Source organism: Xenopus tropicalis, chromosome 8 (genome assembly GCF_000004195.4).
Source record: "Xenopus tropicalis strain Nigerian chromosome 8, UCB_Xtro_10.0, whole genome shotgun sequence".
NCBI lineage: Eukaryota > Metazoa > Chordata > Amphibia > Anura > Pipidae > Xenopus > Xenopus tropicalis.
In genome coordinates, this window is record NC_030684.2 from 109,320,069 (window position 1) to 109,347,986 (window position 27,918).

The 27,918-nt window shown below is 39.6% G+C and overlaps 2 protein-coding genes across 4 annotated transcripts in view; both read right to left on the minus strand.

The window, feature by feature from the left end:
• Positions 1 to 1,885: 1,885 nt before the first annotated feature.
• Positions 1,886 to 15,557, minus strand: cfl2 (cofilin 2 (non-muscle)). The gene is given in 4 exon segments (NM_001011156.2): positions 1,886 to 3,790; positions 4,093 to 4,169; positions 8,002 to 8,309; positions 15,458 to 15,557. Coding segments are annotated over 4 exon segments (504 nt in total). The 5' UTR covers positions 15,461 to 15,557; the 3' UTR covers positions 1,886 to 3,674.
• Positions 15,558 to 26,640: 11,083 nt separating this feature from the next.
• baz1a (bromodomain adjacent to zinc finger domain 1A) overlaps positions 26,641 to 27,918 on the minus strand; it is a 39,180-nt gene continuing 37,902 nt past the window's right edge. For all 3 annotated transcript variants that reach the window (XM_002935334.5, XM_004917237.4, XM_004917236.4), the window contains exon 28: positions 26,641 to 27,744. In XM_002935334.5, coding sequence (XP_002935380.2) covers positions 27,554 to 27,744 — 191 coding nt within the window. In that variant the 3' untranslated portion in view covers positions 26,641 to 27,553. The remainder of the gene's footprint in view (positions 27,745 to 27,918) is intronic.

Genomic DNA, 27,918 nt, shown 5'->3' on the forward strand with positions numbered 1-27,918 from the left:
TTTATACTTGTGACTCAGCCGTTATTTATATCAGAGGTTTTGCATTTATATTTATTAACCTTGATGTCAACTTCTCATTGTCTTTTGATTTGCTTGGAAATAAATAATATTTTTATGTTCTATTTATGGCAATATCACATATGTTTAGAAGAAGTATATTATTATTATTATTATTATTAACACGTAATTCTAAAACACCAACATATGCCGCAGTATGGTACCATGAATAAGTGTATATATTAAACATACAAGAAAACAAACATGCAAAACAACCAATACAAGAAGTAAAGTGTGATACATTGTATCATAGGCATCACAATCAGGTTGGCACACCCACCCTGGTTCGGAACATTCATGCAGGCAGCCTCCTGGGTGGGTTCCGAGGCAAGAAAGGTTGCAGCTAAACTTACCCCGAGCCTCTGCACCCGAAGTGATCTTCTAAAGAGCCTGCATTGTATACAATATTTGATGCAGAATAAAAATAAGTGAACTTATAAATAAAGGATAATAATGATAAGCACGCTAAACTACATGGTAGAAATACTTTGGTTTATATTGTCTAGCCCACCAAATCACATAAAACACATTTTACCCACAATGCGGTGATTTTTTCCCTAGCATAATTGCAGATGCATGTGACATTGTGCCCACTGCAAATCATCATCCATTTTAGTAGCACTGGACATTTTTACCCCTGCATTTGTATTGAACAGCTGAACTTCTGGCATGCAGCATTTGATTTGCTTGGCATCTCAGTTGCAGCTATTGGCATAACTCTGTTAATGGAGCCTTGGAATTATCTGCAGGTCCAAGACTGTATTAAAGGGAAACTATACCCCCAAACAATGTAGGTCTCTATAAAAATATACTGCATAAATAAGCTCATATGTAAAACCCTGCTTCATTTAAATAAACCATTTTCATAAAAACATACTTTTTTAATAGTATGTGCTTTTGGGTAATCCTAAATAGAAAATTGCCATTTTAAGAATTAAAGGAGAAGGAAAGTCATTTTGGCAATTTACTGCCAATACATTAGTGCAAGCTAGAACGCTATATTTATTCTGCAGAAAGCTTTAGCATACCTGAGTTAAGAGCCCTAGAAGCTCACTCTGTTTAAGATAGCAGCTGCCATTTTAGCTTGGTCTCTGTAGCTTCCTGCTGGTAGCTCAGATCACACATTCTGATGGGAGGGGGGAGCAGAAGAAGGGAAAGAGGAGACTCGGGAAGCATTTTTCCGAGAGAGGAAGTCAGATACCAAAGTACATGTATACACAAAAGAGGACAAGAAATCCTGTGTTTCTTTTGATAGAGGACTCAGTGCAGCTTTTCTGTAAGTGCTTATGGCTGTATTTACATAGACTTGTTTGACAACGCTTACTTAGTTTTTACCTTTCCTTCTCCTTTAAGGGCCACCTCCTAGGATCATAGGATTGACAGTGCACACAAACAAGCCAAGGCACACATACATGCTAGGCCACATCAGCCAATGAATGGACAGAGTTTTGCCTTTTGCTGTTCTTCCTGTTACAGTTAGAGCTGCATTATTTCTGGTAAATACCAGTTTGGATATATATATAGGGTATAGTTTTTATGTGTCACTTAAATCCACTTCATTTCAGAGAGGGTAATATCATAAAACATGCAAAATCTGCACTAGGCCTATTAACCTATATCAACCACACAGATGTTTGCTTTGGAACAGGTGTCCTACATGCTGATTGGTTGGTATGGGCAGCTACATTTTGTCATATTACCCTAATTGGTTGGGATCTAGGTTTCTAAGAAAGTATCTCTCAAGAAACATTTGCCAGTATCCTGCTTACATTCTTCTGTTCTCTGTGCTCTGAAGGGGTTTCTTGTATAATGAACATAGAAACTGAGGTTTGTCTGAAATAATCCAACAAGTTTATTCCTATTTTGCACAGTTATCCAAAATTCCACAAAACATTGTTTCTGGTGTCATCAAACAATAATGATCATAATAATAGTAAAAACTTTTTATTATTGGTTTGTTTTTGGTTTAGTTTATGATTGTTTCTCGGAAAATATTCCCTTATATGTTTGGAAAATGTCCTTGGCACATCACCAAGAGAAAATGTGACAAGTAAATTTAATAGCTGGAACAGCAATTTTATTACAATTTTGGTCTAAAAAATAGGTGCTAAAATATATGGTTTTATATTTGGTTTATTAGCACAGAATCAGCAATAAATGTCTTGGTTCATGTAAAGTTATGGCATAGTTTATTGACTCAACTGTTGATAAAAAACCCTACAGCAGCTGGAGGAGTTAGCAGCTTTTTCTGTCCATTCATCTCCTGAAGGCATCCCAGCAACTGCAGTACTATTGTAAGCTTGGGGGATATCACGTTGCTTCAGATGCAATAAAACCTTTTACAGCTGCTGGCAGCTGAGCTGTAGTCATTTATATTGCATGTGTAACAGAAAATTATATCCTGATGAGATTGGGAAAAGGTGCAATATAGCAAATTTAAAGAGACAGGCAGTTTGATGTCCATGTGGCCATAGGGAAGATGTAGCTTCTAGGTTGGCATTTAACGGCAGAATATATGGCACATATTACCTATTTCCTATAGTGAAATGTACTGTAGCAGTTATGGCAATATACCTGAAGTGACTTTTTTTGACTGGATCTTCTAGTGGGCCCAGAGCCTAGTTGGTGCCAGCCAAGGAATATTCCAATCAACCCTTTCTTATTCTCATTATAGGCATATATAACACACATTTATCGTTATCATAGTCATGAAAGTGGGCCCTACATGTCAGGTTCTCTGGTGGAAGCCCAGTCCGACACTGTTGTCACTAAGTACTAAATGCCCATATATTGACACAATATGAATATGTTGGAATTGCTGCCCAGTGCATTTCGTGTTTGGCTAATGCATGCACCCAGTTAGATCATCAGTCATCCTGGATTATGGTTGGTTGCTGGAGGCCAACAATGAAGATCATACAGCTTGTATAACTTATAAATCTATCAACCAGAATTAAAAATTCTGGCACTAGCCTAGATGATCTTAAGAACTGCCATTGCAATATGAGAACTGATGTTACAGGATGAGAATTTTTTTTGACTAGCAATTCATTTTGAAGACAACTCTTAGCAAGGGCCCTCTATTCCTCTAGTTAATGTCCAACAGGGCAGTTCACAAACGCTTATCTTGAAAGTGAATTAAAAGTGCAAAAAAAGTAGCACCAATACTCGAATACTGCCTTTTAGCTTTACTCAACAAACATGGCAGCTTGTGTTATCTGGTACTGGAGGGTCATGGCACGCCTGCTCATTGTCCTTTGGGCTGCCTAACCCAGCTGAATATTTTTGGGTCACAAGAATTGCAAGATTCTGTATTATACAAAAATTCTGCCAGTAATTATTACAGATATGGCTAGACTTGGTTGTGGTTAAGGCTCTTCATCAGGGTTTAACAACAGGAGATGCCTTTCTATAATTAAAGCAACCCTGCCATTACCACGTATATGCTGCTCCATGCCTTTAAGTTTACATGGTAACGTTTTCAGAAAAAAACAGTGCTTTGAGGGATGAGAATGAGGGAACAAAGAAATTCAATAAATAAAACACCTAAAACTTTGCCTATGGTCAGAACAAAAGCTTTGAATGGGTTCACTTCTGCAGGGTAGGGTGGGAATTATTCATTTTAGTGGAACTCCTTCAAGTGAAACCACTACGTTGCCCCCCAGTTTATCTGCCAGGGTACAGCGGTCCTTAATGTCATCCAATCCGTTCACTTGCCATTCATGCTTGATGCCTATATTGAACAATGAAACAGTATCACAAATGCATCTCATTAAATCATGCTACTGTTCACCAGAATGTTATTATAAGCAACGGAACCAACAAATTGTGACCACTAGGGGTACTGTTGCATTGGTGTTAAATTAAAATGTTTGCACAGTGTAGGAATATGTCAGCACACAGAAAATACTGCCATCATGTATTAGTTAAAGTTCAAGGTGAAATAAGGCAAGCTCTATTTATAGATTTATATAGAGTATGTGTGTGAGAATTGCCGGGTGGGTTTGGAATAAAATTGTGCAACTGTATACAAACCTGTAAATTTCTTCTTAATTGCATCTTTGGAACTTGCATATATCATCTTGCTTTTTAGAGGTGCATTATCTGGCGCCCTAAGGAACAAAACATTAGTAACGTTTTATAATATATGTAACACTACAAATACAGATAATAAAAGGGAATTAGAAGGGCAGTCATGCTAAACAAAATATTCTGTGGCACACGTCTCCCATTAACTTGTGGATATGGCGTGCCAACTGAAATGATTCATGGGTCTAGAGTAAAGAATCCAATGGTCTATCCCCTACATTCTTCATTACCTACCCTTCACCTCACTTAATAGATGCACAGATCTTTAATGCTGGTACAATGCCCTCTAGTCTTGGCTTGAGTTCTGGAACTATAGCCTTGAGTTCAGTTGGGTACTTGGGCAAAGAATGTTACTAACTGTATCTGGACTACTGTTGTTCAGAGGGAATAAGGTTTTGTTGAACAGTTACTGCAGATGCAGGGTTGAAGGCCCTGGGGAAATGCCACTTATATATTAACATGCCCCTGACTAGGTTTATGTCCAGACAGACCAGCTGCCACACCAAGAGGACCCTCTACAGAGCAAAGGTACCTGCCCATGCGTTCCACTTCCTGCTGCTCCTTTCTCAAGCTGTGCAGGGAAGCCGGTAGAACTCAGCACACTGAACTGTAGGATAGGAACCAATCAGCAGCTAGGCTGACCTGGTAGGAAACTGAAGCCTGTCTTTGCTTGTGTGACTGCAGGGCTGTGATTGACTATCCCCCTCCTACTGTGCTTCTGGCAGGGACCATTAGGATATGCCCACCCCTCATTTGAAACACAGACAGGGACCATAGCAGATCAATAGGGAGCTCCAATAAAGGGGCCATTTTTAAAGATAATGATAATTTCAATACCAGTGTAAAGCAAATATAATTATAATTTCCTACAAGATTGGAGGGGTTTACAGTTATGCTATATGTCACCTTTAAAGTAAAACTTTTTTACTGAGGGTAGTACCCATAATAAATTGCCAGTGAGGACTGAGGATGTTCTGAAGGTAAAATAAAGTCCATATATGTTTTAATTTATATTTTGTGAAATGTGTGGTTTGGCTTTGATCTGTACCTCATAACAGATGAAAAAAACGGTGCAAGGAGCAGAGTACACTGTTTCTGGGGGGAAATCCAGCCATGTCCTCATCACCTGCAATAGGGCAGGAAGTAAGGGCAGGACCGTGATGCAGCCTGTGCCTGCCCGCACTCCCTAACTTGTGTATCCTAATGATCATAAGTTGTGAACTAGCACGGGTGGGAGGGGGAATGCCTATGTGCATCTCCCACTAGGGTTGCCACCTTTTAAAAGAATTTTACCAGCTGGGCTGTGAAGGAGGTGTGTGTTGTAAAATAAATAGCAGGATAATGATATAAAGTAGCAGGATGAATACATCTCTGCTGAATGCAAGCATTGCTGTATTCATGAGATCAGCTTAGGTCAACGAGACCTGTGCCACTACCGCTACTCGCAGGACATTGAACAAGGTGCAAATAAGCTTAATTGCTTTCAGATTTTGCACTTTGCACCCTGCCCTACAGGTAGGAAAATCTGCCCCTTATAGCCCCATACCCTAGCAAAACATATATTTAAAACCATATTTACATCATTGTAGGTGTACAAGAAGGTTAGCTGAGAATTCATGTCTGAAAATTCCTGTATCGCATATAACCCACGCAGCAATATTTATGTTGAAAGAAATTTAAATAAATGTTTGTTTTTAGAGTAAAATGCATGGGTGCTTTCATATAATTGCTGTGAGTGTGTTTATTGATATGGAACTGTAATGTATGCAGCCCTTGTCAGTTCACACATTCAATTTCAGCTCTGTGTTCTTAATGTTTATTTTTCAGTAAGTACAGTTGTGTTGCTAGTAGGTGAATACAAGGTCTGTATTATTTTCTTACTGAATGAAACATATTTGTGCTAGTTACTTGAGAAGTTACAGACCTAACAGTGTTCATTAATAACAATTTAAAGGTGCATTATCCATTATCAAGGTGGGGCTACAGAAACCACTGCCCCCTCTACAAACTACACATACTGTCCCTCGTTCAATTCAAGCATTATGTATCAAAAACAATAAATGGCCCTTAAAACCTTTAGTAAAGCTGCGCTCTTGTTCAAGCACACACAGTAGACTGTGGGACACAGAAATGTAAGCACACATGATAAAGTCAAAAGTTTGTACAATGAGCATATACAATATACAGTGCTTGCTCACACTTTGGGAAGAGTTAAATTTTTGGCACTCACAGGCTACTAAAATTTACAGGGCATTGCTGCAGACTCAGAGAAAGAATAAAATGTACATTATAGCAGGGAAGCTAAAGTCCAAAATAATCAACTGGTTTGCATAATAACTCCTGTAGGTAGTATGGGCCAGTATATTAAGAACTTCACTGCCACCATTGCTCTTACTCACCTAAACTGAATTTGCACATCATGTAACAAGTTCACCATCTACTACATAATTTAGCATCACAGTCCTTCCGTGTATCCTAGGGCTCTAATGGATAAGTGTAAGTTCTTGGACACTGCCTCAGCAGATTATGGCATGTTTAGTATTAAGTAACTATAAAACACTCAGGCTCATTAACCCTAAGCAAATGCAGAGCTGGGCCTACATGTCCCCATTCCCCCCGAACCCCCCAAAACAGCTTGGTTTGGACCACCCATAAATAACCCTGTACCAGTGACTTTCACAGCGAATCCCCCAGCAGTGAGACAGCAGCAGATCTGCAAACATGAAGATTCAGTGCACTTGCACCCAGGGTTGCCACCTGGCATTATTTTTTTAACGGCCTACCTGTATCAGCCAAGGCTGTGGCTGGCAATGTATTTGCCTGTAAATTTGTAACTACCTTTTTGCACCTTGCCCCCGACATGGGTTATTGTTGAAAATTGTTGAAAATGGATGCCACTGGGTTTTTATGTCAAAATCAATCGAGGATACTTCACAAACTTTCATATGAGAGTGAAGCAATCCAAACAGTGTGCCAAGAGCTCTGCCCATTTTTATACAGCTTAGTGGCATATTCAGCCTCAGCAGAGAGGACCCTACTTACAGTGTGCAGAGGAAGCACGTGCTACATTTCTTCTGTATTGCCTACTGATCAGGGGCATTGGAGGACAAATGTAGAAGCTTTTCCTGGGAGAACTAGCCTGTACGTCTGGCCTTCTCCTTATTCATAAGGCACATGTCTAGATATTTAGGACTCAGGAGGCCTGTAATCCAAAGGATTTTTACATAGTGCAGTTTAAATAACTGGGCTAATAAAAATTAAAGGGTCGCATGAGTGTGACAGCCCTACAGGTTGCTTAACAACAAAACTAATTCTGGTATAGGATACTAAAGGATGGCGGTTATCTAGCTCGAAACATTTATCAAACTAAAATGTAGAATAAAATATGGTTTCTTCTATTATGAAGTCCTTACCTTATTTACAGATGATATACTGGTAAAACATGAACAGTAGACAAAATACCTGCACTGGGATATGTTAACTTTAAAAATAGTTGAAAAAAATCAACAAAGTAAACAAACAAAACAAACAAAATAAAATCAGTTTTGGACTGGACCTCCTAGGACACACCTAATACCAAGGGCCCACTCTCACAACACTAAGATGCAGGTGCTACATTACTATTAGCCTATGTTGGAAATAAGAAAGGGTCACTGGCTAGGGCCCACTAAGATCTGGACCCACATCAGATCCTCTGGTACTCTGGCAGGCCAGTCCAACTCTAAATAAAAGATTTAAAAAGTCTATCACCCAAATATTACTCAGCACTCAAAAGATGAAAATTCCACAAACAAAGATTTTGGTGTTGGATTTAACCATAATTCTTATTCACCACACCCCATTTAAAACATGTACCAAAAGATGAAGACAAGGTCCTCCTTCTTGGATTCTTTGGTCTCATACGTTGCATCATACAGTCCATACCGACAGTCATCGAGTGGTAGAAGGTTGACAAAGGTCCTGTAGGGGTCTGGAACTGCTTCACCAATGTCACCAACTAATATCTGCTTAGTTTCTTCCACTATTATTTCCTTCTTATCTGGGCTGAGACAAAACAGTACCGCTTTCTTCCTCTTCTTGATCTCCTCTGGTGTGGAAGACTTCCTCACCTTCATTTCATTGAATACCTTTATGACTTCATCATTAACAGTTACGCCAGAAGCCTGTCAGCAGTGAGAAAAAGAAAGATTGTCATGGGCAGGTTGCGCTAGACAAAAAGCATATTGATTGCCATTTTCAGAAAAAGTTTTAATATGCAATGTATCACTCTAAGGGTTCTTACACATGGGTGTTTCGCCCTGAATTCTTTTGTGGTGGATTTCTCCAGGTGATTGCAGGTGGAACACAACATGATGCATTCCATCTGCGTTCAGCACCAGTGCGCCAGTATCAGTATGTACAGACAAAAAACAATGAATTGCATTTCATCCTGCGCTCCCCATGCAGTGCAATGCAGGAGAAATCTACCCCAGGGGAACAGAGGACGCCCATGTGTATGAGCCCTAAATGATCAGCAATTTAAATTATGCGTGTATTACAGAGTAATCATAAGGATACAATCAATACTGACTGATTTATAAAACTGAAGAGCAGAGGTTAAATATTTGCTGTCGGGCCATAGCGCTGGAAGACCACGGATTGGACATAATTGAAAACTTTTTGAATTTGACTCCTCAAATCAAAACTTGCAAATAAAATACTTTACTACAAAAAACTGTAAAACTCTCTTTAAAAAATGTAATTGCATTGTCTTTATCTGACTTTATTTGACTTTTTTTAAAGTGTTTTACTTAATTTGGCTTTCTAAAATTATAATGACTAAAGCAAAGGACAGCTTTATGCATTTGGTCACAGACTGAATAGAAGTAATTGTGGCATATGCCACCCCTGTTCTCTATTTATTTATTGGTTCACATGGTTCCTACTACATTTTAATAGGGCTGGGCTGTTAATGATGTAGGACAAAGAGTAGGGTTGTTCATTTTTGACCCGAAAACTTCAGTTTTTATTTGAGCTGTTCAGGTCACAACTGTCTGCATAGGTTTCAGCCTTGTGCAATGCTAACAATAATCTGGCCAAAATGTTATGACCCCACCCATATATAACACTGCGCTTTTCTGCATGTCATTATTTGGCCCTCTTGTTGAGTTTTAGTTGTGGTCAACCCTAGCAAAGTGGCAGGTATGGGTGGAAGGTTGAACTTATTGACAGGTGTTAAATTTTGATTCTGGGATACAGAATCATTATATCTCAGATATGGCTTGAGCTCAAAATATTGTTATTTTTCTTTACAATAACAGCATTATATGTATGTATATGTATACTCTTACACCATGAGGGTATGGGCAGCAGAATTAGGCCATCAATAGATTAATCTGTAGCAAGGATGATCCCCTAGATTTTCTCATAACCTGTGCAAAGTGATGGCAAAACAACAGGGCCAGAAATAGGGGTAGGCAGAAGAGGCACCTGCCTAGGGCACAATGATGATTGAGTGCAGGGAGGTACTTCATCTGCCTACCTCTAGTCTGCCTGCACTCTCTTTCCCCCGCTGCCCCTTACCATTGTGCACCCCCCAACCCTGCAACATCACTGCGCACATGCACTTGTTCACGCTTGGGGGAAGCTGGCCGGCTGGATTGCCTTGGGCACTCAGCTGGCTTGGCCCGCCTCTGCAAAACAATATCACAATAGAGGGCAGATTTATCAAAATGTGAGTTTATTCCTATGAGATTTTTAGAAGTGCATTTATCAATGTGAAAGTTTGAAAGTTAGAACTCACCATTTGATAAACACGCTTTTAAAAATTATTCTGATTGACTGCATCTGATGGCTGTATTAGATTTTACAACAATAAGAATGCAATAAGAATGTTGACAGCCGAACACATACACAGCACTGATGGCCACTTTAGCCAGTAATGAACAGACAGCTATCTGACAGTTTGCAAAACAATTATGTACATAGATATTCTTTCAGCAAATGACTTACTTGCTATTCAGAACAGCTTTATATCTTGCTGGATTAACTGTAACTTCGTTGCTAACATATTGACACCATTAGTCATAGGACAATAATATTACGGGCATAATGCACCCCTGCACCATTGTTTAGCTGGGTACTTTTATGGAAGGGGAAAAGGTACCACTTACAGACATGGTTTGATATTGCCCAGATCAATCTTTAAACTCTGTATACTTTAAAAGATTCCTAGAAATTGTGGTTCTGTTTAACATTTAATCTGGGGTTTAAATGTCATAATTTTCATGGTTTCAGTCTTGAAAGGCTGTCTGCATTTTCCATGCTAATGTGAAGGCGTAAGGAAGAGAATTCCCAGGACATTGAGTTTAAGCTATGCTAACATTTAGCAGTTTCTTTTTTATACAAGGCATATATACCATTTGTTCAGCCTTTGCAGCTGCACAGGGGCCACATATGTGTTTTTAAGTGAAGGAATAGAAGACCGCAAACTGATCTAACACAAGGGGCCCTATGCTGTATATGAGGATGGATTTAAAGAACTGGAGTGTTAGCAACCACCTCTGACTAAAAGAACCTTTGCTAAGGCTTACCGCTATAATGTGTACCTGTTTTTAAGCTGCTCTTGTGGCCAATTCCTAACATTCCTGATCATTTTAAGATGAACTCAATACCTTAGCATTAATCAGAGATATTTCAGCACAAGCCTTCACACTGCATGTTTCATATGTCTTAATTAAATGGTAAGGTTTTGAGTAGCATTGCTTGACCAAACCTATAAAATACATATGCTGCAGGGCTGATCCACTGTAGTTGATACGTTTGTTTCTTTCCACATCACTGCACAGAAACAGGCATACAATAGGTTTGTGAACTGATTCCTAAGTAGTCTATAGTTTGCAAATAACCTTAATTTTTTCACAGTTCTTGGCTTTTGGTAAATGTCCCTAAAGAGTTGCAAGTTGGGCAACGATGATATAAAATGTTATTGTCACCATACTGTCCTTCTGTATCTACAAGTCCGTATTGTTTCCACCTCCGTCTGCTACTCTTTGGGACTCTGGGCATAGAGGGATATTTTGGGTGGGGGCTCCCCAAATACAGATCTCAGACGTTAGTGAAGCTCCCAGTACATGCATGAATTGTATTCAAATACACCTCCTCAAGCTCACCATCTCTTCACCTCAACATTATATAAATTCCTAGTTATTTGTATGCAAATACCCAGAATGAATTCCCCTACAATACAGCCATTTCTGTACAAAAAGATCAAGGCATCATGCACATGTACCAATGCAGTCAATGGAAGGAATGCATAGGTCTAAAGGCCACTTAATACATAAAGTATTCACAAGTACATGTTTAAAAATAAATGCTCTTCAAAAAATAGCTCTGCCCATGGCAAAGGTACCATGAAATAAACTAGAAATTCTTCTAGGGGGAACAGACTGGCTACAATATATTATATATTTATATGTAAACTTAATTCTTAGCACTCTAAGAAAATATATACATTTTAAAGTAACTGGGGGGTCAAAAGGATGGGTCTGAAGGTTTAAAGAACCGGGCAGCCACTGGGGGAACCATATATTATTGCATTACACTTTTCACTTGGAGTGACAACTGGAGTTCAGTTACACAAGTGACGCAGACTGGATATCCCTGACCTATATACACAGTTCCCATCTAACTTTATAAATTATGAGGATCCCGAAATATAATGTATTTTTGGGCAGCAACTGTGGGCAGCTGCATCACTTTCCATTGCTATTATTGGGGATACAACTGTGATAACTCACAGTGTTTGCTAGACAATACTCAGTAGTGGTGTTTTAACCTCTTTGTATTCCATTTTTCTCAAGGGCAAAAAAGCTAGCCACATGCCACCAGGGTGTACAATTCTAATTAGAAGAACTTCGGTCCTAGTGTATAGCCTCCTGCACAAGGGTTTGAAGAATTACCCTCTGATGCAACTGGAAAGCTGGAAACCTTGTTGGAAATAAGAAAACTGAAATTGTAGTGGATGCATCCACAGGAATTACAGAAAGTGCAATCCCCTTGACAAAAAACTGATAGGCTAGATGTTGAAATGAGAGGTGCAGTTACTGATTAAATTAATTCCATCCTAAATGCAAAAAAAGGATAATAAAAAATATCTGAAAAGGAAGTACTATGGGAATAAAAGTTTGCATCCTCATGCATCTGGTAATTCTACACACTTTTACGCGCTTTTTATAATGCTATGTAGTCCTAGCATCTTTGCAGATATTGGCAGGGTCAGCATCACACTCAGGACCCAATACCGCAAGCCCAATTCTGAATAGAATGTCAGACATTTTGGTTGCCACTACAGGTAGCTCCCCATTTGTTATGATGATTGCCTGAATTTACTTGCTGAAGCTTTTTATAGAATATCTAATACATATAGGTCTGGCACTAATTGTGGGTTATCAGTGCAGAGCAGAGTTTTCTGGACAGCAAATCATAGAAATGAGCACACACATAAATACTTATCAAGGCCAATATATTGACCATTTGCAGAAAAATGAATGCAAACTTAGAAATTGTTAATATTTGTAAAAACCCCAAACCAGCCAAATATTTATATAAAAATACATAGAATAACAATAATCACAATCTATTGATTTTTTTACCCATGCTGCCTCTATGTGTTAAAAAATTTTGCTGCTAACTTTTATTTTTTATTTTAATTTTATTTTTACTCTAGGATGGGGAAATGTTATTGTAACATAGAGACAAGTCCAGTCATTTCAATTATTAGGCTAATGTCAGACTGATTTGACCGCTGCTGTCATCAGGAGGAAAGTAGCAGCAGTCAAAACATCCCTTTCCGATTGTCATGGCATCCTATAATAATCTATGGAAACGATCTGCCCGAAGCACATGTAACATTGACAGATTTCCACTCAAAAATGCTCACTTGAGCACTGTGAAATGGAGGTCTGTCTGTCACTGTTATGTCTCCTTCAGGCAAATGATAAGCCGCTTAGAATTTTTTCAACCCAAACTCAACCCTAACCTGCTATGTCAGAACATGCACCCAACCCAGCCTGAAGTTGCTTTCTACTTTATGACCCACACCAAACCGAGTCCCTGCTAAAAACTCATATATGAGTAGGATTAGACACCAAATTGGTGGAAGGTTAACACTATTACAAAAAGCAAGGGGCCCTGCTTGAATTTTGATCTGCCACTTGAGGCTCACTTGGTCTGAACGCACCTAACCCGTGGGACCAACAGGTTTGTAGTCATCACTATTTCTACAGGCATAATGTTTCACATAAATTAGAATGGAATATACTGGCAGGCAGAGGTGGGGCAATTTAGGATGAAAGTTGACATAAATGCTTTACTCCCAGTTAGCTATAGTAAAACTGCAGACCCTGCAACCATGTGGGAGAGGGGTCTAGATGGTCCCATACTGTTGAATATACAAAACTTAATTAACATAATAAAACTATATTCAATCAATCCAAAATATCTCAAAATGCCAGTCTTAAGAGAAGGCCAGATTTAAAGAAGGCTACCCACAATATTGTCAGCAGTCAATGATGCCTAGTGTTTCTGTACCAGTACAATGATGCTCAGTGTTTCTGTACCAGCGCCCTACAGGCAACTTGTAGTACTGCACTCTCCCACTTTGGGGGTCCCAAGACAGTAAAAGGTGGTATGTAGAGGTGAATTCTTAACAAATGCCTCTGCTCTCCATAGAACTGTACATGACAGCTGTTCAGCAACATTCAACATTCATACATTCAGCAACCTCCTCCATTTTTTATGTTTATAGCACAATTGCCATCACCTTTAAGAAGAGGAAAAGGGTAAACCCCGCAGTGATTTAGTCACTAACCTCAGACCCGCACTAGCCCAGCATACTTGGGAAGGCTGTGCCACCATCTTGCCCCCTGTAACAGTGATTCCTAGAGGCTGTGGCATCCAGTAGAGTAAAATTATAAGTTAAATGGTAACATGCAACTCTCCAGCTGTTGTATGTGTGTGTATGTATAAATAACACATAATATATATATATATATATATATAGAGAGAGAGAGAGAGAGACACGCACAGAGAGACACAGAGAGAGAGATGGAGAGATAGAGATTTATAAACATAGATAAAACAGAAACTTCACATATTACAACACAGCATTCAGATTAATATAAAGTTTCCTTCTACATGACACTCCTTAGCAGAGTAATTGGCTATCTGAGCAGGATCTACTATGAATCATGGGTGTTCTATAGCATGTAGGTGAGGAGAAGCAGTTCTGGCTTCATATCATATGGTTAGCACAGTGCAGGATTATCCCTTATTTCTTGCCCTTTTAAGGTGTCCTCTGAAATAATGCAGCAGGGGAACACTCCCTTGCTATGTTCTTCTATTATCCTGCTTGCTTGTTCTGTCCTGGAGCACTAACAGGAGTGTAACAAAACACAGATACATTTAGGTGCTTTATATAGGGAATGTCTGTCTAAAAAAGTAAGTAATGTGGGGGGGGGGGGGGGGGTTCTGGTCTTATTATTGCAAATGCAAAATTTAATTAACACCAAATTTGGAGTTACAGTACATGGCCCCCCAGCTGGGGATATCAGGCATTCCCAAGTTGTGACGTTTGAGGGTTCTGTCAAACTACAACTCCCAGAACCCCTTGACCATCTTCACGTAAATGCTGTGAACCGTAGTCCATCAACTTGCAGGCTGGACATTTCTGGTGTAGATATTTTTTTCAGAGAATTTACATTCCTTTTTAACAAGGAAAACTTTTAGCATAGGGGCCCTTCTAAGGCTAGGGGCCAAAAGCAAAAAAATCCTACTCCTAAAATCAGACCTGCATAATAATAATAGAGAATATTTATACAGTATAAAAACAAAATGCTGTGGAAGGTTCTAGCAGCACTGAGATACACAACCCAAAAGTTACTCACTAACTTAACTATGTAAAAAATGAGCACATGCTATGGTGGGACGTCGGCACTGCCCGTCACTGGCAGCTTTAGCACAGATACAGTTCCAAGTACAGTGAGCTTTTATAACACACTTGTGTAAAGCAAGGAATCATTAAACATCACATGGCATCCTAGCTGCCAGTTTGTAATATGAATATATGCAATACATAAAGAAATGATGACATCACACATAATATAAGAATTTTACACTAGTAAAACACTATAATATTATAGAAAGGACTGCAGAAGTCCTGCTGACTAAAGCAATGACAGAGCCAAGTGCCCTGGGACACTATTCCCTGTCAGGGTTATATTAAGAAAACACAAAGCAGACACAAAAATTAGAATAAAGGCAATTTTCTTACCATGCTTTGTCCTGTGTCAGAAGAGCGTTATATCCGGGGGGTTGCCTTGATTTCCAAGCTTGGCAAGTGATCCAGTCAATAAGGAGGGGTTATTGTGAGTGACAACTGGCAGGCAGAAAGGTCCAGAAAAGGGAAGATTGAGGGAGTGAGGAAAGTGTAGGCAGAGCCCGCACACGTGGGTTAGTGAGAGGGGCAGAGGAAGAGGAGTAAATGGATGAATGCAGTGAGAAGAAAGACTGGCAAAGAGAGTTGGGATATAGAGGAGGGGAGGGTAGGGAGTTTGGGAGAGCAGTCAGTGAATGCCTTGCGCTTGCTCATACAACACACACTCTGAGGTGACAGCTGCACTAACACTACAAGGCATTTAACTGCTCTGGTGCCAGTGCTCAGGCGCATGCCCAAATGCTATTAAACATGTAGCCTTTGCCAGAGTCTGCTGCAAGAGACATTACTAAGCCAGGATGGAACATTAAAGTAGAAATGCTGAGATAACTAGAAACAAGAACTTCCTAGGGGAAGAGCTGGCACAAGGATATGTAAGGGGCTACAGCTCAATGATTCCCCTTTAAACGGGCCTCTCTGCTGCTTTCCCCTTCCCACCGCAAAACAAACATTTCCTTCAGTGAAGAAGGCCCAGTGTTTTTGTACCAGTGGCCTTACAGTAGCTACAACCCTGTTCTGCAGCTATACACCCAGGGTTCTGGGCTCACTGAACTGTATTTATGACATGATGGAGTCAAGGTTACATATATATCTGTAAGCAACGCAGCGCTATGTTATGCAAATGGAAATGTACTCTAAATCAGCGCTTTCCAACCTGTGGAAATGTCTTTTTCCCCTTTGAGATCTGAAAGCAATGGGCATGGTACCCAGCATTATGGAATGTTAGGGGTAAAATGTAGGGATGAATTCTTATTTAAAGTGTACCTGGGTGCTCATAATGCACGAGGTGTTTTGGTAACTAACACAATTAATCATTACCTCAAAGGAGAATAAAAAGTTAAAGCACAGGGGGCTGACAATATATTGGGCCTACACTTTCTAATACAATGGCACCAGCCTGTTCAAGTCTGGGCAGTTGCATGCTTAGTATAGTGTATTTATGTTTCTATACTGTGCCTACTTAGTAACTTTTAAAAAAGTATTTAGCAGGACAATCTAGAAGAAAATATTTTGGGCTGGTGTGATGTTTATGAAAGATTTCTACAGTCCCAGTCCCACAATGTTAGGATTTTCCTTACTAGGAGGTGCTAAACATATTAGCACCACTCAGAGCTTTAACCTTTAGTTCTCCTTTATGTGACCACCATCTGCTACTGATCGTGTAGCTGCCTGTTACTATGTGCTACTCCTGCAGAATTCCGATAAATAAAGACTGTACTGTGCGATTCAGAACAAAACAGAAAGACGTAAGGTCCTCCCTAAAGAGCTTGGAGACAAGTAATACCATTTACAGGCATCTGTAGCTCTGTGCCCTCTGTTAGGAGCCTCTGAGATAATACAAAATATTAAAAACACAGATTTTTTAAAAAATATTTTTAGGTTTGCAGGCGCCAAACAAGTTGTTTTCCTTGCATTTGGTGCTTTCCTGAGCACACCCATGAGTACACCCCAATCAGTAAAACAGGCCTGTGGGTCTTCCTGCATTCCCCTGCTCTGGAACACATGAAAGATCAAGTGCAGGGGAATGCAGTAAAAAACGCTGGTCTGTAAGAGGCCTCAGTCACAGTCAGCTGGTTGTACTTTCCTTTTTACTATGCGGCTAACCTGCTGGTGTTTAGGCAAACCAATGGCACTCAACACTGCTACATTTGACCCATAGGATGCAGGTCACTGTTCTAGAACGACAATAGTGTTACACACAGGAGTACCTGCGATTTCATTTGATTGCCTTTAAATCAGTGGGGATCAATTTCCAGCATTTTGTTGTCCTTTTTAATCACTAAGGCAACTGCGCCCAGCCTTGCTACCTGTGCCCAGCCTTGCTACCTGTGCCATCAGGCGAGTTGAGAAACTCGCCCCAGGCAGCAGTGCCTGGCATAATAAAAGATGCAGAAAAAAGCCACCCTGGAAACTTAAAGAGCCAAAATTCCAATTTTTTTTATAGGTGCTTGATAAATGAAAACTTATGTAACACTTGTTTGGCTTATATATGGCAAAACCCAGGCTAGTGATAGGTATAGAGCATGTGTTACATGCGACCTTAATGCACAGGAGTTGGCCTCCGCTAGTTGGGAGTTATATAATGGAGCTGAGGGTGTTGCTGAACTACAACTATCTGAAGTAGTGTGGTGCAATAGATATTAATGGACGCCAGAGGATTCTTTATGGTAAACTATAATGCAGATTTATTGTCCAGCAAGATAGATTTAATAGTGCACACAGGGTATTAAACTCACAGACACAGCAGATATAGATTGGGTCACAGTGATAAACAGCATTTGTGACCTGTAGGAACAGTATAGCCCAACATGGAGAGGTGCAGAGAAATAGCTGAGAGCCCAGGATGGATGCCCTTTACTGGAACGGATCCCCTCCAGCCAACTGTGGTTCAGGGGTGAAGTACTGCCTGAATCCTGCATCTTAACTGTGGTCCCTACAGCAAGGCATACAGAGCCTGGGTTTGACTAAACCCTTACAGTCTCCTTTGATGGGGCTAGTGCTGCCCTTACTAAATAAGCTGACTATGCTCACCACTCCTAGAGGGTGCTATTAATTAGAACTGACTGTGCTGGCTTGTTCTCGTTCACGGGGCCCTGTCCCCGACTTTTCACTAGGGTATGAGGTCCCTAGGGTACAAAATGGCTTCTGGGCCCATGTCCGGTCCAGGCTCAGTTGGGGCTCTGTCTAGGACACAGCATGCAGCCAAAAGAGAAAGACACTCCCTTGTGCAAGACACTATATAGTCTGCCAAGGGGAGTGGTCAACCTGCACTAAACCTATGAGGGATAGTGTTTCAGCTGTAACCTGAGTACAGAGGGCTCTGCCCTATAACAGTACAGATATCAGAAAGTAGGGATATGAAGCCATAGGGAGCTTAACCCTATGGGTCCCTACACTTATATCTTGCTTTTCTGAACATTTAGATGGTCCAAACAAACTGTAAAGGTGGCCATACAAGTGGTCACTAATAATCTTTCTGTTTGTTAAGAATGCAGGCTAATAGGTCTGATGCTGTTCAGGTCATGGCAGCCTATGGCCACCTCTAATTACATACAGTGTTTGGCCTTCTGGTTGCTGCAGAATAGAGCACAAAGACCTGCACCTTTCATTCAACCAAATTATATTTGTGAGTAGTGTTGCCACCTTTCTGGGATAATTTTACCGACCTGTGGGTGGAGCCAGTGACATCACAGAGTGGGCATTGGTCAGGTGTATGTGGTGGCAGTTAGGGTGAAGGGCATATAATGCTGAGTTGGCTCACAGAAAGTTTCAGAGAGGTCCTGGTCCAAGCTGGTGAAGTACCAGACAGGTGGTAACTCTATTCATGGGGGGTGGGATAAGGACAAGTGCTCGCTTGTGTGAAAGCTAGGGAGAATCAAGGAGGGAAATAGGGCTATGCAACCATGTACTTACAGCCTGCCTATGGCAGACATTAAGCACAGAGCTGCCTTGTATCCAACAAAAAAAATGTGTGTCCAAAGCATAATAATTTAAAAAAGGGAGTCCCTGTGTGTATTATATGGCTAACATACACTGAGATACAAAGCTAGTGTATAAAAGAACACATGCGCATTTGGATAAACTTGGTTGCCCGGTATTTTAGGCATTTAATGTAAGCTCTTTTGGGCAGGACTCTTTTCACCTCTTGTATCGGTTATTGATTGATGCTTTATATGTTACTCTGTATGTCCAATGTATGTAACCCACCTATTGTACAGCGCTGCAGTGCTTTATAAATAAATGTTAATAATAATAATACCTCATGGTTTAACCTAACAAATTTAAACATTGTATAATTTAAATGAATACAATATGTAAGAAGCAAACATGTGTACCTATCCCTTTGTGTCCCCTCAATGTTATTAAAATCAATAAAAATTCATACTGAAAAAAAAATAATAATAATAATAATACATCCTTATTCTGTGGGACGAGCAAACAACATTCAGAAATAGGGATTGTGCCCTGTTTGGCCAAATCTGCTTGAGACTGGGTTGTGCAGATAGACTTCTGCTGTTGATCAATGCTGTTGGCTGGAAGTTTTGCTTAAGTTTGGTTTATACTCCTGTAATACTGCAGCTGAAACAGAGAGAAAAGGGAGTTTCTTTGGGCCCAGTGCAGGGGGTCTGACAGCTGCTCTAGACACCCACACACACTACCATGTTCCTGTTACTCAGAGAGAGACACAAGTACTCTCTATATGGTGAATCCTTCTGCTCATGCTTGATACTGGCTTTAAAAACACTTGGGGCCTACAAGGCAACTATATTAGCCTAGCTTTTTGACACTTTGTTGATGGGGGTTGTGACACCATTATTATTTTCTACAATGCTTTTCATGTTTTATGATTAAATATCTGTAAGGGAAAAGAATCTCAGAAGTGTGCAAGACATTGTGGGAATTGGGAGTCTGGGTTGGAGACAATGCTGACGGGGTCTTCAGGACAGCCTGCCAGAAAATATCTAGTCGAAAATCTGCCAGATACCAATTTAGCTGGTTTGAAATTCCCATCAGGAAGAGGATCACATTGGGACATGGGCCCCAGTATGAACTGATCGCTGGCCCACAGGCCACAGTCTGTTTTCCAGCTGCGCCAAATGAGTGTGTCTCAAAGCATTGGGCCAGAATTATACAAGATAAACGGGGCTCAAATTTAATTCATTGCATAGAATGAAAAGCTTTTCCATTTAAAACATTTGCCATTGAGGAAATATAGTTTCCATTTGGACAAACATACATTAAATATTGGGGTTTCTGAACACGGATTTTTCTATAATTTGGATCACCATAGCTAAAATAGAATTTTTTTCCACCAATATGGATTCCCACATATTAGTTACCATCAAGTACAAGGTACGGTTTTATTATTACAGAGATAATAGAATTATTTGCTTAAAATTGACTTTATGGAAGATGGCCCTTCAGTAATTTAGCGCTTTCTGGATATTGGGTTTCTGGAAAAGGGATACCATAGATCCCACACGAATGTGCGTATGTGTATACAGTGTCTCTAAATGTATATCTAAATGTATAAGGTTACTGGTCCTTTAAGGAGTATATGGATGCAGTCTGCTTGCAATGAAAGAATCCTGATGGTGGATTTCAACAAAATCTAGTGTACCTTTTTAAAAGGATTGTAACAGAAATGTGTTTTTCCTGCATATGCCAAAAATGCAAGAATGCAAAATCTATGTATTATTGGGACAGTTTACTTGCTCAGAACACTTGATGTTAAAATTGTATAATGGCATTATTCAGGTATTTTGTTTGTTTGTTTGTTTTTTTCTAGAAATTTACAAAATTAATGCTTAATTGTATAATTTATGCTTCCCATTAGTAGTGCCAGCCCCCACAGAGCAAGCTACCCAAGCTTGAGTAAAGTCTGTTCTGCTAGTCGATACATTTGGTGCTGGTATTTCTTAGACCGCTATTATTATTATTATTATTAACATTTATTTATAAAGCGCCAACATATTCCACAGTGCTGTACAATCAGTGGGTTTCATACATTGGACATACAGAGTAACATATATAGCAAACAATAACCGATACAAGAGGTGAAGAGAGCCCTGCCCAAAAGAGCTTACAATCTACAAGGAGAAAGGGCTGAGACACAAGGTGTGGGAATGGGCATGACCAGAGTAGTGAGAGGTGGGGCACAGGGTATTGCTTTTAGCAGCACACTGAGGTTATATTAATCTAGATTAGGGTAAGCTTCTCTAAATAAATGTGTTTTTAGAGATCTCTTGAAGGCAGAGAGATTGGGAGAAAGTCTGACAGTTTGTGGGAGCGAATTCCAGAGAAGGGGGGCAGCCCTTGCAAAGTCTTGAATGCGAGCGTGTGAGGAGGGAATGAGAGAGGAGTTGAGGAGCAGGTCAGTAGAGGAGCGTAACAAGCGGGTTGGATGGTACCTAGAGATGAGTTCAGAGATGTAGGGTGGGGTAGAGTTATGGACTGCTTTGAATGTGAGAGTCATTAGTTATCCTGGATGGTAGGGGAAGCCAGTGCAGGGATTGGCAGAGTGGCATGGCAGAGGAGGAATGGTATTCATTATGGACTGGAGAGGGGACAGTCTTTGGAGGGGAAGGCCAATTAATAGGGAGTTCCAGTACGCCAGGCTATGGAATATATCAGCAGTTTAGCAGGTGGGAGACTGAGCTGACATGTGAGGGAGGAAGATAGAAAAAGCAAATTACATTGTTAAGCCTATATTTTAGAAAATGGAAAAGAGAAAGCAATAGAAAAAGTAATTTGTGGTGTGGTATGTGGAAATTATGTTTTGTAAAGCTGAAGGGCAGGATGGGTTGCCACAGTTTCTGGCAAAAAATACCAGCGTTCCTTTATTTTGTTTTCTCCCTATTTATAACATTGGCAGCGAACAACATTTTTACTGGGCAGGCTGGTAAAATACCTGCCAGGTGGCAACCTGAGGGCAGTACAGGCCCCTTTTTCAATGTTTGTTCATAGAATAAGGGCATGTACTAAACATACTTAAATTGACAAATATCAATGATTTTTGTTACTTTTTGCACTAATCAGGGTAAAAACTGAAACTGCAACTTCCCATTCCAACTTGCTGGTTCACACAAACAAAACCCCTCCAGTATGAGGTAGTGGTTTAGTGTTACATACTTTGAAGCACATAAATACCATCTGTTATAAGAAGACATTTATTGTTCAGCTGGCGTCGCCCTACTCTCTTTAGTTTATTACATTTACTTACTTTCAGTGTGATACCCCTCAGAAATCATAAGATTGAACATTGAACATTGAAATAGGCTGTCTGCATCTGCAGTTGACAAATAGTGCCCTATTAAACAGTTCCCTTGAGCCACCATTTTGTGATATTCTGTGTGCTCCCTCAGAGATCACCTGACAGGAAATAATGCAGCTCTAACTAGAACAGGAAGAAGTGTGGGAGTAAAAGATAGAGATTCATTCACTGGCTGATGTAATTTAGCAAGTATGTGCCGTATACAAGCCAGAGGGTGAAGATTAGTACTCACAAAAAGGCAGTTTTTCAGTTTGGGATTATCCAGTTATTAAAGTACAGCGGGAAAAATAAGTATTGAACACAAAAGTTTTTCTCAGCAAATATATTTCTAATGGGGCTACTGACATGACATTTACACCAGATGTCAGTAACAACCCAAGTAATCCATACTTACAAAGAAATCAAAACAAATAAGTCTTTAAATAAGTTATGTGTAATAAAGTGGAATGACACAAGGAATAAGTACTGAATTCTCGAAGAAAAGGAGGTGCAAAAAGTTATGGAAAGCCAAGGAACCTGCTGAAATCTGTCAGTATTGAGAAAGCAATCCAGGCCCATATCAGCACAAATTAATATCAGCTGGTTTAGTTATAGTTGATGGGCTACAAAAAAGGTTTGTCACTACCAAGGTATCACACAAGAAGCATCTAATGATGGGTAAAAGTGAAGAGCGCTCACAAGACCTTCGCAAAACATACTGATGGCATTGGTTACAGATATATTTCTAAGCTTCTGAATGTTCCAGTGAGCACCGCTGGGGCCACAATCCTGAAGTAGAAAGAACATCATTTTACCCTAAATAGGCCATGACCAGGTGCACCTTGCAAGATTTCTCAGAGGACTCAAAAGAATAATCAGAAGAGTTGCCCAAGAGCCAAAGATCACTAGCAAGGACCTTCAGAAAGACCTTGAATTAGTAGGTACAGTTGTTTCAAAGAAAACAAGTAGTAAGGCATTCAAACGACACAGCCTCCACTGTGAAAAAGCATGTTGAAGCTCGTTTAAAGTTTGCTGCACAACATTTAGATAAGCCAATGAAATTCTGGAGCATAGAGTCTGGCCAGATGAGACCAAAATTTAACTCTTTGGATGTTATTGGAAACACCATGTTTGGAGGAGAAATGGTACTGCACATCATCCCAAAAACATCATGCCAACTGTAAAGTTTGGGGGTGGGAACTTTATGATGTGGGGCTGTTTTTCAGCATATGGTACGGACCGACTTCATATAATTGAAGGAAGGATGAATGGAGATATGTACATTCTTGATAGGAATCTGCTGCCATCTACCAGGATGCTGAAGATGAAGCGAGGGTCAACTTTTCAGCAAGACAATATCCCAAACACACAGCCAAGGAAACTCTCAATTGGTTTCAGAGAAAGAAAACAAAGCTGCTAGAATGGCCCAGTCAATCGCTCAGCTTAAATCCAATAGAAAATCTAAGCAAAGAACTGAAGATCAGAGTTCATAGAAGAGGCCCCCAGGACCTTCAAGTTTGTGTGGGCCAAAATCCCACCTGAGAAATTCATGTGACTAGTTTCTCCATACAGGAGACGCCTTAAAGCTGTCTTTACCAACAAAGACTTTTCTACTATGTATTAAATACATTTCAGGTTTCAAGTAAATGTATATGTGTGTTTAATACTTATTTCCTGTGTCATTCCACTTTACTACACATAACATTATGGGCTTGTTTATTTTGATTTCTTTGTATGTGTGGATTACTTGGGTTGTTACTGACATCTGTTGTAAATTTCATGTCAATAGAAATATATTTAGTGACGTGTTCAGTACTTATTTTTCCTGCTGTGTATACTTCATCAATAGGCTTCATGTTTATGAAACATAGTAAGTTGGGTTGAAAAAAGACATACATCCATCACGTTCAACCATAATGCCTATATATAACCTGCCTAACTACTAGTTGATCCAGAGGAAGGCAAAAAACCCCATCTGAAGCCTCTCTAATTTGCCGCAGAGAGGAAAAAATTCCTTCCTGACTCCAAGATGGCAATCGGACCAGTCCCTGGATCAACTTGTACTGAGAGCTATCTCCCATAAACAAGTGTTTTCCATATGGGCTGTTTTAATTATTTCATTTTTGTCAAATGAAATGTACCAACAGAAGTGGCATATTTTGGCAGTTAATATTTTTTGCCATTTAGCCTGAATTCTAGCGACAGATGCAATTTCTGTCACTAAGTGCCACCGGCCACAATCTAAAAGCTTATTGGGGTAATTTAATAAATTGCACTCATACATTTTAAACACTGGGCAGTAACCCTTGGCAACCAATTAGATTTTCCTTTCACTGTCCTACCTGCAGCTGGCTGAAAAAAAGCTCACTGATCAGCTACTATAGGTTACTGCCCAGGCACAAATTTGCCCAGTTTTTATAAGTAAACTGAGTGTAACCAGGTTGGGGGGCATGGCCAACAGTCTGACATGAGTGGACACACCAACCATGAGCTCTTAGCTCAGGGCTGGTGTTATTTTGAGGGCTCTTATGTCATTGTCGATCCTTATTGCCAAGTGACTTGCAGTCCAGCGAGTCCCCCAGGTCTTTAGGCAAGGTAAAGTAGTGAGTAGTACCTTCAGATATCAGTCGCATTCTTGCCTGGTACATCATGGCACATTGGATGCTAAGAGTCCACGTGCGTTTTTTTGCAATCGATAAATTGAGCCCCTTGCTTCTGCATTTCAGTGGAGAAGTCAGCGTATATTGAGATGGTACTGGCCTTGTATGTGATGGAGTCCTTCTGCCTTGCCAGTTGCAGGATTTTATTGCAGGCTTGTGATATGTCATATTAAGACATACACACAGGCAGTGTAGGGCAGGCAGAGTATGGCACCCACAGGTAGCATAGGAGGCAGTACATAGTGACACAATGTTGGCACTGCTCCTAATGTCTGAGGTGTGAACAATGTGGGCACTTACACTCTAAACCTGAGTTGTGAACAATGCAGGGACTAAAAGGTGAGAACAGGGGATTACAGCAAGAATCTAAGGTGTGAACAATGCAGGGGCCAGATAGCAAAGAAAATGTGCAAATATCCTGTTATAAATATACTATAAATGTACTGTTACCTAGCTGTATACCTTACTGTTAAAAGATGTACTGTATATATCTGTTTTATTCGCATGTATCCTGTGCTCTAATAAACCTACCTGAACCAGGTCTCATAATCCATAGATTTAACCAATCAGTAACTGCTTTGCTTATGCTTAAAAGAAACCTTTTACTGGTTGGCGTACAGCACCTGGGAAAACGGTTCCTTTTCATTATTCTGCATGACATTAGCCCAATGCTGTATTTGTGCTGTTAAAGTGTACTGGCAATAAACTGTAGAAGATTTATATCCCATAAAAAATCAGATTATTTAAGAATTTAACACCAGAACTCCAGCTACAGGGCACTTCTGCATAACACCTATCCTATTATGTATGATGTAGAAATTATGTATGATGTAGAGAGTAATATTCTGAGATATGTCTATGAAGATTTTCATTCATCCAGGTCATGGTATATCTAGTATAAATAAATTTAAAGCAACTGGACTTAAGTAATCATTGAAGACGTTTCACTACTCATCCGAGCAGCTTCTTCAGTTCAACTGACTGAAGATACTTTGGTAATCCTTTCAAAGTAACTCCACAGCATTCACACCTCTGTGAGTTTCAGATGTCACCTTTCTGAAGAGTTACAAAGTGCCATTGTGATTGGATTAGTGAAAGAGTATATATGCTGAGGACTTCCCATACCAGTTAGTTGAACTGAAGAAGCTGCTCGGATGAGTAGTGGAACGTCTTCAATGATTACCAAACAAGTCCAGTTGCTTTAAATTTATTTATACTAGAAATATTCTGAGACAATTTTCAATTATTTTATTATTTGTAGTTTTTTAATTATACCAGTTTTTGTTCAGCAGCACTCCCGTTTGGAGTTTCAGCAGCTATTTGGTCGCTAGGATCCAAATTACCTTAGCAACCATGGTGTAGTTTAAATGAAAAACTGATATAAATGAATAGAAGAGGACTTGAATAATGAAATAAGTACTAAAAAGTAACAACATGTAGTTTCACAAAGCAATATTTTTTTGGCTGCAGGGGTCAGTCACCCCCATTTAAAAGCTGCAGAGTTAAAAGAAGGCAAATAATTAAAAAAAAAGAAATAAAGATGACTGATTGATAAGTTAACTGAAACCCCTTTTAGGCCTAGCTAGAATTAACATGGCACAAGCAAATAATTTGGAAAAGGAAACTTTTATTGTTCTTTTACACTGGAACCTGCACAAAAAATAACAAATAACAGCAATTTCCTTGTGTAAGTAACTGCATATCTAGTTGGAAAGCCCCAAATTTAACTCCATGAAAACAGAAGGCTCAAATTCCAAGTCTTTAGGACCTGATATGAACAATATCAAATTTATATCACAAGTGGTATACTTCCAAGTACAAAATATCATAAATACAAAAGAAAAAAAAACGCCACAAAAACATTCTCATATTTTTATGGAATACTAAATAAATATCTAGGTAAGAAATTCTGAAATACTCTCAGCTTGTACAGTCCATTGCCAAAAATATACCCTCTTTATTTTAACTCAAGTAGTGTTGGTTGGCCAGAAATTATAGGGTCGCTGTTACTTCCCCATAATTTCTGTAAATATTCCAACAGGGTAACTAGAGAATATAGAAAAGTCATCAGAACAACTTGTCATTAAGTGGTAACCATAGAAATCTTATAACCTTAGATCGGAGGGAGGCCTCAGACAAAGTAGCACGGCTACGGGTCTAAAACTCCCAACCTTAAAAAGAGCCAACACAGGAATGCTGTAGAACAGTCTAATGTTAATCTGATATACATATATACTTGTATAAAATACTTGTACATGGAATGAACCTGGTGCAGCAGTCATAAAAGCTGCTTTCCCCTGAGTGCTGATTAGCAAGAAAAAAAAAAAAAAATTCAGTGCTTGTCGTTACTTTTGTTGATGGCTGAGTTTATTGCTTTTGCAAACCAGTTCAGCAGGCTGCGCCCCTTGCAACCAGGAGAGAGAGGAAGAGGAGGTGGGGGACTGCCACCCATGGTCCCTTTGCTTTGCATTCTTGAATAATATTAATAATAATAATAATAATAATAATAAAAAAAAAAGGTTAAAGGCGGGATCTTTTGGCGGGAGGTGTGGTGGCAGGAACTTTGTTAATAGTGACTTCTAGTCCCAGCTTCCGAGCCTCACTGACAAAGAAAGACTGGAGGCGGACTCCCGCTTTGGCTTCACTGCTGTTGTGGTGGTTGTATTCGAAGCAGTTGGAAAACATCAACTGGACATCATCTATGAACTCAGCTGTAAAATCAAATATGAATACAAAACATGATGAAATCACTTTTTTTTTTTTTTAAACTTCATTTAGATTTATTATGCAGATTCGGTTTTGTGTTCTGTGAATCAGGATTTAGGCAAATCTAAAAGTTATGGTTATTAAAAACGTACTTAAGCACTACTAAGAAACTATTTATA